General features: G+C 62.4%; 2 protein-coding genes across 2 annotated transcripts in view; both read right to left on the bottom strand.

Moving 5' to 3' along the window:
• Positions 1-8075, bottom strand: part of GPR84 (G protein-coupled receptor 84) — a 21321-nt gene extending 13246 nt beyond the window's left edge. Inside the window, exon 1 of the mRNA XM_026660700.2 lies at positions 8019-8075. Within this exon, the coding sequence (XP_026516485.1) occupies positions 8019-8075 (57 nt within the window). The remainder of the gene's footprint in view (positions 1-8018) is intronic.
• A 290-nt stretch (positions 8076-8365) lies between these two features.
• ZNF385A (zinc finger protein 385A) lies at positions 8366-12785 on the bottom strand. Its single transcript, XM_029913722.1, has 4 exons — positions 12758-12785; positions 12218-12396; positions 11461-11556; positions 8366-10007 (listed from the first exon to the last, which is right to left on the bottom strand). The coding sequence occupies exons 1-4, from the start codon at positions 12783-12785 to the stop codon at positions 9783-9785; spliced, it is 528 nt and encodes a 175-aa protein (XP_029769582.1). The 3' UTR covers positions 8366-9782.
• Positions 12786-13368: the final 583 nt, after the last annotated feature.

Here is a 13368-nt window from a genome sequence, read left to right as displayed (position 1 = left end):
AGAAGGGCTGTCCCCTGAAAGGGGCACCCCCCACGGACTGCACGGGGCCAAGAGTGGGCACGATCTGTGAGTCCGTGACAGCTTCCACTTCTTGTAAGCTTCTTTTTTGTGTTTAAGATCAGCAAGGATTTCACTGTTAAGCCAAGCTGGTCGCCTGCTATATTTGCTATTCTTTCTACACATTGGGATGGTTTGTTCCTGCAACCTCAATAAGGATTCTTTAAAATACAGCCAGCTCTCCTGGACTCCTTTCCCCCTCATGTTATTCTCCCAGGGGATCCTGTGGATCAGTCCCCTGAGGGAGTCTAAGTCTGTTTTTCTGAAGTCCAAGGTCCGTATTCTGCTGCTCTCCTTTCTTCCTTGTGTCAGGATCCTGAACTCGACCATCTCATGGTCACTGCCTCCCAGGTTCCCATCACTGTGTTACCACAGCCCCTGTCACAGTGCCATGGCAGTGCGCCTCGTAACGCAGCCCAGCCCAGGCCCCGCCCCGTGCCACAGAGTTCGAGCCAGGAAATGCAGCCAGCCCAGGCTCTGGGAGCCAGACTTCACGCAGACTGACCTGTTTGCCCCAACCTTAGTGACCAGAGCTGGGTGGTGGTGTCAGGAAGAAGAGAGCTGGGACACCCAGGCCAGGGACCTTCCCCCAGCGATTCCTGCTCCCAGCCCTGATCTGATGGTCGAGCTAGAGTGTGCTCTTTAGCAAGAGCTGTGCAGTCAGTCACCAGGGGCAGGAACATCCACTCCTCGGTGACCTTGGATTGGGGAATGACGCCCCAAGAGTGTCACAGACTGTATGTACACGGGACTTACTTCTGCTGGAAAGCAGCTGCTTCTGGGGTGGGGGCAGCTCCTGAAAGACACGCTGGGATCCCTCTAATTGGAGGGCATTGCCGGGGCCTAGCTTGGCAAGGGGGTTGCCTGTTCTGCTGCATTTGAGCATGTGATCTCTGAAGCCGGCTGTGCAACACTTGGGGGACTGTGGGCGCCCACCAGCCAGGCTGAATGCCAGGTCCACCCCTCCCGCCCCGTGAGCTGCTTGTGGCTTTTTGTTCCTTTGCATTGATACAAATAAAACCCACAAAGGGTTAATAGCTCTCTCGGTGGAAGGGTTGAGGGGTTGCAGAGGCAGGACCTGAGTCTGTCTTAGAGGGGCCAGGGCTCCATGGAGGCATTCCAGACTGACATCAGAGCCAGGGAGGCTAGAATAGAACCAGGCCTGGGAGGTGGGTAAATAAGCATCATTAGCTCCATTGTACCATTCGGGAAACTGAAGCACAGAGAGGGGACGGCCATACAGCTGAGATGAGAACAGAGGAATCCTGGCTTTTAATATTTTTATTAATGATCTGGAGATGGTGTGGACTGCACTCTCAGCAAGTTTGCAGATGACACTAAACTGGGAGGCGTGGTAGATACGCTGGAGGGTAGGGATCGGATACAGAGGGACCTAGACAAATTAGGGGATTGGGCCAAAAAAAACCTGATGAGGTTCAACAAGGACAAGTGCAGAGTCCTGCGCTTAGGACGGAAGAATCCCATGCACTGCTACAGACTAGGGACCGAATGGCTAGGTAGCAGTTCTGCAGAAAAGGACCTAGGGGTCACAGTGGACGAGAAGCTGGGTATGAGTCAACAGTGTGCTCTTGTTGCCAAGAAGGCTAACGGCATTTTGAGCTGTATAAGTTGGGGCATTGCCAGCAGATCGAGGAACGTGATCGTTCCCCTTTATTCGACATTGGTGAGGCCTCATCTGGAGTACTGTGTCCAGTTTTGGGCCCCACACTACAAGAAGGATGTGGAAAAATTGGAAAGAGTACAGCGGAGGGTAACAAAAATGATTAGGGGTCTGGAGCACATGACTTATGAGGAGAGGCTGAGGGAACTGGGATTGTTTAGTCTCCAGAAGAGAAGAATGAGGGGGGATTTGATAGCTGCTTTCAACTACCTGAGGGAGGGTTCCAAAGAGGATGAAGCTCGGCTGTTCTCAGTGGTGGCAGATGACAGAACAAGGAGCAATGGTCTCAAGTTGCAGTGCGGGAGGTCTAGGTTGGATATTAGGAAACACTATTTCACCAGGAGGGTGGTGAAGCACTGGAATGCGTTACCTAGGGAGGTGGTGGAGTCTCCTTCCTTGGAGGTTTTTAAGGCCCGGCTTGACAAAGCCCTGGCTGGGATGATTTAGTTGGGAATTGGTCCTGCTTTGAGCAGGGGGTTGATGACCTCCTGAGGTCCCTTCCAACCCTGATATTCTATGATTCTATGATTCAGGCCCCCACTTCTCTAACCATTAGACCCACTCACTTCCCAGAACCCAGAGTAGAACTCAGGTGTCTGGTTCCTAGCTCCCCTGTTCAAACCACTAGCCCTACTCCCCACTCTAGACAGTGGGATGTAAGTTAGCTGTGTGGATGCTGGCCCTGGCATGGGAGCCAAGTGCTCAGTCGGTCCCAGGGTGGGCAGGCTGCCCGGGCATGCAGCTGAAATGAGTGATTGATGGGGCCTATAGATCCGGCGTCTCCACGAGGTGCCAGTACACACCATTTACAAAGCAAATGAGCCGGGGCAGGCTGGCTGACAGGCCCTGATCCAGCCATGGGGGGAGGGGAGCTGGTGAGGGGGAGAGGGGCTGGCGCATGGCCCCTCTGTGGCTTGGAGACACAGGGAAGGGCCTATGGGCTCCATAGGCCCTGAGAGACCCACACAGACGGCTGGAGCTGCGGAGCTCTGATCACAGCGGGCAGGGGCTGATGCTGATGCTGGGTTTGTGGGCTCAGACACTGGAGTTGGGGGCAGGGGCAAGAGCAGGCCAGGCCTCTCCTCACAGGGAGGACCAACAACAGCCGCTCCCACCTGATGCCCGCTTGGTGTGAGTTGAGTGTGAGGGCCTCAGCCCAGCTCCCGATGAGACAGGGACCCCTCCCAGCACTAATCACCCACTGCCGAGAGGACAAGGCCTGGCTGAGCAGGGGATGGGGCCCCCGGTGGATCCCAGCAGGGCAGGGCAGGGCAGGGCATGAGGGCAGCACTGGGGGCTGTTGTGCCCGCAGGCTCCAGGGCAGCCCAGTATCACTAGGTGGCACTCATGGCCCATTGCTGGGTCCAGGCTGTGGCACATGTGTCCAGGCCCCTTCACTCCCTCTGGGGCTGGGCTGGGAGGCTGCCCCCACTCAGACCTGGGTGGGGCACTGAGGGCACCCACCCATGTTCTCCCATGACTGGGGAGGGGGAGGGGCTCAGCCCCTGGGCCCATCCCCCAGGACCGTGGAGGGGGGGAGGAGGAGCCCTCTAGGGGCCTGGCTATGAAGGTGGGGAGGGGCAGGGGGCATCTGTGTGTACTGGGGGGGAAGGGGGCTGAGGGGTGGGGGCTGGGGGTATTGTCTCTAACACTGTGGTAGCGGGAGGGGGGACAGTTCTGGTTCTGACCTGGGGTGGGGGGAGGAGTCTCACAAGCCCTGAGAGCCAGGGGGAGGGGGCACCCTTTTCCTGGCGGGTGCTGGTGCCACCACAGCCTTGTTCTTGCCCTGAGTGGGAGGGCGGTTCCCCAGGGTCCTGTCCCCGCTCTGGGGCGATCAATGCAGAACCCAGGAGTCCGAGCTCCCAGCCCCCCCTCCTTCCCCCACTCCTGCCACACTCTAACCCAGTAAACTCCACTTCCTGCCCTAACCACTGGGGAAAAACCCAGGAGTCCGGTCTCCGCCCACTGCTCTAACCACTTTTCCAGGCTCCTCCCTCCCTAGTGTGGTCACTGGGATGACACTGCCCCTGCTGCTTGGGGTATTGGCACCACCCCAGGCACTGCTGTCAACGTTGCTGTTGTATGGGGCAGCAGCGCCACCTGCTGGAGGGTGCATGAATGCAGGGCCCAGCTTTTAGGGCAGCAGCCACCTGGTGCCCAAGTCTTTGCGTGGCCCTTGGAATCAGGGCAAAGGGGCGAGCACCCGACTGGGGCAGAAGTGTGTGTGTGTGGGGGGGGGACCTGAGGAGGTGGGCACTTCCCAAGAGACGCTGGTGGAGGCTCTTTCCCTCCCACACTCCCCATAGCAAAGGTTTGGGTCTGGGGCACTTTCATCAGGCTGCAGAACCTGGCTCAAGAATCTGAGTTTGTCATTGTAGCAAATCCTGTCTCTGTCCCACCCCTCGGGTGTGGAGACACTTTGAACCCACGAGCTAGGCGAGGCTGGGGGCCCATGGATGGAGAAGGTGGAGGGGGCTGTGGGACCAGAGATGGGGAAGGTGGAGGGGACTGGGGGTCCATGGACCATAGAATCAGAGAATATCAGGGTTGGAAGGGACCTCAGGAGCTCATCTAGTCCAATCCCCTGCTCAAAGCAGGACCAACACCAACTAAATCATCCCAGCCAGGGCTTTGTCAAGCCGGGCCTTAAAAACCTCTAAGGAAGGAGATTCCACCACCTCCCTAGATAACCCATTCCAGGATGGGAGAGGCAGGGGGGGGACTGGGGGCCTGTGGATGGGGAAGGTGGAGGAGACTGGGGCTCCATGGATGGGGGAGACAGAGTGGCTGGGGGACCAGGGATGGGGAAGATGGAGGGGGCTGGGGGCCTGTGGATGGGGGTGGGTGGGAGAGCTGAGGGACCGGAGATGGGGAAGGTGGAGGGGGCTGATGGGGGCCTGTGGATGGGGGAGGTGGGGGGGCTGAGGGACAAGGGAGGGGGGAGGTGGGGGGGGGGGGGGGGGCGTGGAGGGGGGGGGGGGGGGGGGGGAAGGGGGGGGCCCTCAGCAGTCACTCTCCCATGTCCATAGGCTATGGGACCCAGGGTTGGGGTCACTCCAGTGTGGGGCATCTGGTTACTATGGCGTCAGCCTGGCGGGATCAATCCCTGCCCTGTCTTTGTGGTCTCACTCACCTGCCAGCTAGACTCCTTGGGGGGAGGGTCTCAGAGTCAGTCCCAGCCTCCACCCCTCCAGGGCTCTGCTGCCATCCTGGGCTGCTGAGTCGTCCGTCCCATGAGTGCCAGGGTCATGCCCCCCCATTAGGGTGAGTCTCGCTCCCCCCCCCATGGAAACTGAGGAAAAATGGGCGAGGGCAGCAGAGCATGCCCAGGGTGGGACATGGCACGGACCCAGGGCTGGCACCAGGGCCACCCTTCCCCTGGGTGCCTTGCTCCCATCATGCCCTTGGGCACAGAGGAGCCCCAACAGGACACTGCCAGGCTCTCCCCGGGACTCAGGGCCCCAGTGTCTGTCGGCTCCTCCCCAGCTGGGCCCCCGGCTTGTATCTCCCGGGCCCCACCGTGTGCCCCCCCAGCCAGTGGAGCTAGGAGGGTGCCAGGGGCTGGTGTCTCTCTGCACCCTCCCTGGGGGGTTTTGACCAAATGCCCTAGGCACCTGCCCAGCTGCACACCTGCCCCTAGGCACAACCCTCTGTAGCCTCCGCACCCTCTAGGGCCAGGTGATGATCCTGCCAGGGCTGGAGTCACATTCCTTCCCCCACAGGCCGGGCCCACATGTCTGGTGCTCGATGGATGCAGGGACCGGCCACGTCATGGGCAGAGAAGCAGGGATCTGTGTACGCAAGGCAGAGCCCAGAGCCAACCAGCAAGCACCATTCAGACCAGGGCATCAGCCACTCACAACCCTGCTTGTGGGAGGGGAGTGGGGGCTAGTGGTTAGAGCAGGGGAGGCTGGGAGTCAGGACTCCTGGGTTCTAACCCCAGCTCTGAGAGGGATGTGGAGCCTAGGGGGTAAAAGCAAGTAGGCGGTTGGAGGAAGAGGGGCTGGGAGTCAGGATTCCTGGGGACTAGCCCCAGCTCTGTCACTTACTTGGGCCAGTCTCAGTCCTGCTCTATGCCTCAGTTTCCCCCCTTAACCAAGATTAACGCTCCCACTTTACCTACCGCTGCTGTGCTTGTGGGGATGCTACGGGCCGACTCCTCCGCTCCCTGCCTTGGGGGAATCGGGCATTGCCCCACAGAGCCAGCAAGAGCTGAACCAGGCTCAAGGCCCAGACCGGCCCTGCCCAGCCCCTCTGCCCGGTGCAGTGCAGGCTCCTCGCTGGGGGCCGTGGCTCCTGTTCCCTTTGCTGGGAAAAGAAACTCCCTGTGCCTGAGCAGGGCTCAGGGGACAGCCCAGCGCCCGCACCAGGGTCGGGATCCCAGCGAGGGGGGCTTTCCATCTGCCAGTCACATAGCAGGGGGGAGGGGGGACTTGGCCCATGCTGGCACCGCCAGTGCCAGAAACACAGAATTGACCCAACTGAAAAATCACAAGGCTGCTTCGTCCCTTGGCTCCTTGGGCTGGGAATCCCCATGAGCAGCCTCGCTGAGCCAGTGCTGCGGTGCTCCGCCTAACAGCTGCCTTGCTGCAGCCCAGAGGTGGCTGCATTTCAGTGCTGGGAGCCTGCCCCACTCTGAGTGCCATGAGCCCTTTGCTGCCCTGGGGTGCCATCCGGAGGGGGAAAGGGGAGGGACCTGGGAACCTGGCTACACTGAGCCCCATCTGCAAAGGTTTGCGAGCCTCATGCAGGATGCTTCCCCGCAGACACTACTCCACAACAAGCATGTCAGCCAGGCAGGCATTAGCCGGGCAATGAGCTGGCTGGTGGCCATGTGCCCATGCGTGTGGGCACCACTGCCCTCTGCTGGCTGGAATCAGACGTGCTCGACTCTGGGTCATAACCCATGCACTGTCCCCAGCTAGCAGGGATTCTCTTTCACCTCCTGTACTGGCGCTGGGGGTCTCCTGGGTTCTAGGCCTGGGTGGGCGCAGCCTGTGCAGTGCCAGGGTGGAGTGCCGGGGGAGGGCGCTATAGGGCACAGGGGCCGGCGCAGCGACAGACACACACAGCGAACCTGGGCATTGTGGAGTCAAACCTTGAACTTTATTGTTGTCAGGGTGCGGGGGGCTCGAGCGGAAACACGTCAGTGTCACGGCGAGAATCCAGCACAGGACGGACGGGGAGAGACGTTTGGGGTGGAGGCAAAGCCTGGGAGGGCGGTGGGGGGGCGTGCAGGATCTCACCCGAGAGCCCCGCGTAGGACAGTGCTTGGCTGAGGTAATGCAGGGAGCATGTGACCCGGACCCCCGCCCCAAGCGGAGGCCCCCCCTTGTCTATTGCTTTTGCTTTATCACAGTTTTGCTGGAGGAGTTGGGAATTGCAGGCGCGAGCTGGGGGGGTCTGATGCTGAGCTCTGAGCCGGCAGGGGTATGGGCAGCATGGGGGGTTCAGGAGCCCTGGGCAGGAGCAGGTGTCTAGCCTGGAGCCTAACCCCAGCCCCCAATTGTCCCAGGGCGCTGAGCTCTGAGGCATTCCCCACCCAGACCGTGGGCTGAAGGGGGGGGGACAGCAGCATCCAGCCCCATCAAGTGCCTGCCCCACAACCAAGGAGCTAGAGGGGCAGGACCCCTTGTCCCTGACCATGCAGGGGGTGGCCCAAGGGCTAGATCAGCCCCCAGCCAACCCCTTGGAGGTGGAAGCTGGTTCGAGCCCCCACCCCGGGCCTGGGACAGGAGTGGACGTCCCTGGCCCCACAGTTGAGATCAGCATCCCCTGCTGCCCCCAGGGTCAAGGGAGCCATGGGAGCTGAACCTCTCCAGACAATGAGAGGCTGCATTTGGGCAAGTGGCCAGGCCAGGGGCCTGCTGAGGTGTCATGTGTCATGGGCCCCGCGCTGCTGGGGGCGGGGGGCAATTCTCCTCCAGCAGCCAGGGCTTTGGGGGCAGTGACTGACACCTGAGGGGGGAGGTGCTGGCCTGTCACATGAGCCCTGTGCTGGGGGACACCCAGTCAATGGAGCACCAGGCACCATACAAAAGGGCAGCCATGGGGGCCAGGCCAGCATTCCCAGGGTTGCCGAGGTAAGGATGGGGGACTGTTTTGGTATTAGCCCTCCCCCCTCCAGCCTGGCACTGCCAGCCCCGGGCATTTAACGAGTGTCTGGGATTTAACGGCTGGGGGGACCTAGGGGGGAGGGGAGGAGGGCTGGTTAATCTCCAGGAAATGACCTGGCCTCTCTGGCTAAGCTGAGGGGCCTGGGGCCAGGCTGCTGGCTCACTGAGTGGCTTCGGGTGGTCCCAGAGGGGATGGGGACGTGCTGGGGGGCGGCCGCCATGGCAACAGCATCACAACAGCCCTTCACAAGTCTGCATCTGGGGCAGCATTTTTCCAGCAGCACTTGGAGCTTCCCTGGGCAACCCCCCCCCACCCCTCCCCTGGGCACTCTAGCCCTTCACCTCCCATCCCCTCCCCACATCCTTCCCCTACCCCCCTACATGGGCACCCCACACATCCCTTCCCCTGATGTGCCCCGACCCCTCGATGTGCCCCCATCTCCTCCCGTGGACCCTCTGCACCCCATCCCTTCCCCTGGCCCCCAAGGAGCACCCCCTATTTCCTGCAAACCCTAAGCCCCGCCCCTCCAACCCATGTATTTGAGCTAGGGTCTGGCCAGCTGACCTCCTACACATGAGGGGAGGTTTCCTGGCTGGAACTTGGGGCACCACCTACTCCCTGGCACAGGGACCCCCACCCCCACTCCCTGTTGGGATAGCAGGGGCCCCACGGCAGGGCAAAGGGTGATTCAGCTTGTGCTCAATGCCTGGGCTGAACCCCTCAGGCTGTGGGGGGAGGGGAGGGGCAGGGCCTAGTGTGGGCTGCAGCCCCAGGGAGGTGACAGCTGGGCACCCACGCGGCCCAGGCTGGGTTCCCCTGCCCCACTTGGATCAGACCCCCAGGGTCCGGCCAGGGCTCCGCCCCTGCAGCATCCGAGCAGGTGCCCCACAGTGTGTTGCTTGGGGGGCCCCCCATCCAGTCCTGCCCCACAGGGCGGCCATCCCCAGCCCCCCTCCCGCCAGCTGGGACACCCCCCTCATTCTCAGCACAGCTGATAAAATCACCCAAGCTTGGGGCTTCCCCTCAACCTCCTGGCCCCACGGCAGGAGGCTCAGGCCTGGCCCAGCCAGTGGCTCCCGAGGGACGGAGGGGGGGGGAAGGGCGCTACCTCTAGACACAAAGCTCCTGCCCCGAAGGGTAGAGGGGGGGGCGCGAGGGGCACAGTGTGGGCCACAGGCTGCTGGCCGGGGGCCGTGGTGGCAGCTGGAGGAAGCACGGGGGAGGGTGGGGGGCGCTATGTACATGGGGCGGCCCAGGCCCCAACGTTATTGCAATGGTGTCCGTTCTCCTGGCGGGCCGGGCGGGCCATGAGCCCGGGGGGGATGGGCATCCCTGGGCTCCTGGCTTCGCGCCTCTCAGTGCAAGTGGACATGGCTTGTGTGGCTGGCGGGCTCCCTGGCCCCGCGTGGATCCTGCTGGGGGGCTGTAGGGAGCCCCCCAGCTCTGGGAGGGACGGGGGCGCCTCCCCGCGGAGAGAGAGATACAAAAGAGATTGCTTGCGATCAGTTCCCTGAGGTACCGGGGGACCCTCCCCCCGATCTGGGGTCGCCCCCCAACCTGACACTCCATGGAGTCCGATGGGGGGGCTTCTCCCTTTCCCCGTCCTTCTCCCAAGATTCAGATCCCCCCCACCCTTGGTACCAGGGAGAAAAGAGCAATGAAGGGTGCTGTGGGGGTCCCCTCGGCCGCTTCCCCGCGGGGCCCAGCACTTGTGCAGAGTTGGCTGGGCCTGGGGGGACGGAGCTGGGGGGCAGGCGGGGGATGGGCTTGTCCCTTTTCTTCTGGGGAAAAAGGATCCGAATTCCAGTTAAAAAGCCACAAACGAAAGGCCCCAAGCTCCACCCAGCCCCCGCCAAGCCCCCAGGAGCTCGGGTGGGCGCCGGGCGGGTCCAGCGGAGGTGGGCGTCGAGGGGCACAGCAGCGGGCGTCAGTACGGCGAGAAGAGGATGGGCCCGTGAGCAGTTCTGATGGGCCCCGGGGCTGGACGCAGCAGTGGGTGCGTTAAGGGGGGCCCCTGCAGGAGTGGGGGCGTTGGGCGCAGCGTCAGGGGGGCGGAGGCCGCGGCTGCCATCGCTGCTGCCATGGCCAAGGGGCTGGGCAGGAGTCCGGCCGCCAGCGACTTGGGCAGGTCCTTGGGGAAGGCCAGGGGGCCCTGCAAGAGAGAGAGAGGCGGGCTCAGGGGGTGCCCAGAAAGAGAGAGAGAGACGGGCGTGTGGGGTGGGGTGCCCACAGAGAGTGCCAGGCGTGGGGGGAGGGGCAACCACAGACACAGCACCGGGCTGGGGGGCACCCACAGACACAGCACTGGGTGAGTGGGGTGCCCAACCATGGGGGCTGGCCAGGAAAGACCAAGGTGTGCAGAGGGCACCGGGGGCCATATTTGTCAGCAGGGCCGGCTTTAAGCCGATTTGGCCGATTCCCCGGAATGGGGCCCCGTGCCTAAGAGGGCCCCGCAATGTCCGGGGCTGCCGGTGAAGCGGGGAAAAAAAAAAAAAAAAAAAAGGCGGGGGCCGGGGGCGCGCCCCGCCCTCCAGCGCTTGTGCCGCCATACAGCTGATCAGCGCAAGCCTGGGAGGGAGGGGCGAAGACGCAGGGCGGGGATTTGGGGAGGGATCCAATGGGGGCAGTGAGGGGGCTGGGCTGGGGGCGGGGATTTGGGGAGGGATCCAATGGGGCAGTGAGGGGGCGGGGCTGGGGCGGGGCCAGGGCGGGGATTTGGGGAGGGATCCAATGGGGCAGGGAGGGGGTGGAGTTGGGGCGGGGCCGGGGCGGAGTTGGGGCAGGAGGGGTGCGAGACAATTCGCGACCGGGCGTGGGGCCCCGCACCTGCTAAAGCCGGCCCTGTTTGTCAGCCACCCTCCAGCTGCCTGCCCGCTGCATCCATCCATCTATGGCAGGGGTTCTCAAATTGGCGGTCGGGACCCCTCAAGGGGTCACAAGGTTATTACATGGAGGGTCGCGAGCTGTCAGCCTCCACCCCAAACCCCGCTTGGCCTCCAGCATTTATAATGGTGTTAAATATATAAAAAAGTGTTTTTAATTTATAAGGAGGGGGGGGGGCTTGCTATGTGAAAGGGGTCATCAGTAAAAAAGTTTGAGAGCCACTGGTCTATGGCACCCATCCGTGTCCGTGGCTTCCAGAATACCCGTCTGTCTGTCCGTCCATCCATCTGTCCATGGAATCTCTCTCTCCAACTACCCCCGCCCTCGCCATAGTGCTCCTGCCCCCTCAGCCCCTGTACTCCTAGGAAGCTCCAGCCCCCCTCCAGTGACCAGTCCCAATTCTCTATGCAGCTGGGCCCAGCAAGGTGAAGGGAGCACCCCCACCCCCTGCCTCTCAGCTCTCCCCCCCCACTCCCCTCTGCCTCTCAGCTCACCCCCACTCTCACCCACCCGCCTCTCAGCTCACCCAGGCCGGCTCCCCACCAATTGGGGTGGCCAATTGAAAAGGGCGGCATGTCCGTCCAGTATCGGGGCGGCACGTCTGGGTCTTCGGCGGGAATTCGGCAGCGGGTCCCTCATTCCCGAAGGACCCGCCGCCGCCGAAGTGCCGCTGAAGAAGCGGCGCGTTTGCCCTGCCGCCCCCCCCCCGCCTCTCAGCTCACCCCCAGCTCGGCTGAGCTGCGCTGCTTCTTGTGCCGGCTCAGGAGGGGGTTGGGCTTCCCGGCTACCCCATCCCGGTGTCTCCGGCTGGAAATGTGCTGGGGGGGAGAAGAGAGAGTCAGAGCCCTGCCTTGAGCTGCTAGACCAGGGGTCGGCAACCTTTCAGAAGTGGTGTGCCGAGTCTTCATTTATTCACTCTGATTTAAGGTTTCGCGTGCCAGTCATACATTTGAACGTTTTTAGAAGGTCTCTTTCTATAAGTCTATAATATATAACTAAACTATTGTTGTATGAAAGTAAATAAGGTTTTTAAAATGTTTAAGAAGCTTCATTTAAAATTAAATTAAAATGCAGAGCCCCCCGGTCTGGTGGCCAGGACCCGGGCAGCGTGAGTGCCACTGAAAATCAGCTCGTGTGCCATAGGTTGCCTACCCCTGTGCTAGACCCTGCTCACCTCCCAAAGCTGGGCATGGAACCCAGGAGTCCTGGCCCCAGCCCTCTGCTCCAACCACTACACCCTGCTCCCCTCCCAGAGCTGGGCATGGAACCCAGGAATCCTGACTCCAGCCCGGGTTCAGAGCTGGGACTCAGTGTCTCCCAGCACCCCCAGCTGGGATCAGACCCAGGAGCTGGCTCCTTCCCGACGTGGGAGACTAGCCTATCCCCACCCCACATGCCCTGGGGGCAGGGGCTAAGGGGGAGGAGTGATGGCGGGGTGGGGAGGCTGGGAGGACATGGGGGTCCCCAGAAGTGCCCCACCTGTTTGAGCTGGATTTCCGAGTTGACCTTGACATTGCAGATCTCACAGTGGAAGGTGCGCTCCTGAGCGTTGGGGTCCTGGCTGCCTGGCTCCCCGCTGGCCGTGGGGCCCAGCCGTGGGTACGCCTTGATGGGCCCCAGCCCGCTGCGCGCCTCCAGGATGGTTTTGTGCTTGGTACCTGGGCGGGGAGGGGGGACAGTGAGGGGGAGCAGTGGTGGGAGCTCCCCTCTCCATAGCCAGCGCTCCCACCCCGCTCCCCACAGCGCCCCCTTGATTAGCCTTCACTTTGGATGGACTGAGTTTGCTGGCTCTTTGCTGGACCAATCAGAGGGCAGAAGCCCCCCCACCTGGCCCCGTGTTCAGCTCGGTCACAGCCAGTGGCCCAGGCCAGGGCAGATCCCTGGGGCTGGGGTTGCTTGGCACAGCACGGATGCTCCCCGCGGAAAGTCCCGCCCAGGGGCCTGGCTGCCGCCCCTCATACGCCCAGCACAGACAGGGCCACCGGCAGGGGGCAAGTGGGGAGTTCCCTGGGCACTCACTGCAGGGCGGGAAGCTGGTCACAAACATCCCCTGCCCAGCTCACTTGCCCCAATCCGCAGCTCCCCCCACTTTGCTGTCCTAGCCCTGGCTCCCCACACACACAGTCGTGCCAATGCCCCTCCATCCCGACCAGCAGCCCCCTGCTACCCTAGCCCTGGCCTCCCTCACACTGCTCAGTCAATGTCTCTCAATCCCAACCCACAGAGCCCCTTACCAGTGGGTGTGCCCGCAGGGCAGGTGGGGGCAGGGTACGGCTGTGGGGGGGTGGCTGGATGAGCTGATGTGGGGGGCTAGCTGCACAACTGGGAGGTGGCTGGAGGAGCCGGGGAGGTTGGTGGATGAGCTGAGGGAGGGCTAGATGAGCAGAGGGATGCCTGGAGGAGGTGGGGGGGCTGGAGGAGCCGGAGGGATGGCTAGACAGGCGGAGGGTGTGTGGATGAGCTAGGGGGCTGAACGAGCCGGGGGTAGCTGGATGAGTGGAGTGTGGCTGGATGAGTGGAGTGTGGCTAGACGAGCTGGGGGGGCGGGTGGCTGGACGAGCTGGGCAGGGGCTAGATGAGCCGGGGGGTAGCTGGGTAAGCAGGGTGTGGCTGGACGAATTGGGGGGGGG

The sequence above is a fragment of the Terrapene carolina genome, unplaced genomic scaffold, assembly GCF_002925995.2.
Source record: "Terrapene carolina triunguis isolate 2854851 unplaced genomic scaffold, T_m_triunguis-2.0 Scaffold836, whole genome shotgun sequence".
Taxonomy (NCBI): Eukaryota; Metazoa; Chordata; order Testudines; family Emydidae; genus Terrapene; species Terrapene triunguis.
This window is presented reverse-complemented; position numbering and strand designations above follow the sequence as displayed.

Coding starts and splice junctions, on each gene's coding strand:
- ZNF385A (XM_029913722.1), bottom strand. CDS start 12,785: ATGTTTGTGACCAGCTTCCCGCCCTGCA. Junction 12,397..12,757: donor GACCAGCTTCCCGCCCTGCA/GTGAGTGCCCAG, acceptor CTCCCCGCCCAG/GTACCAAGCACAAAACCATC. Junction 10,008..11,460: donor GCAGCTCAGCCGAGCTGGGG/GTGAGCTGAGAG, acceptor TCTCTCTTGCAG/GGCCCCCTGGCCTTCCCCAA.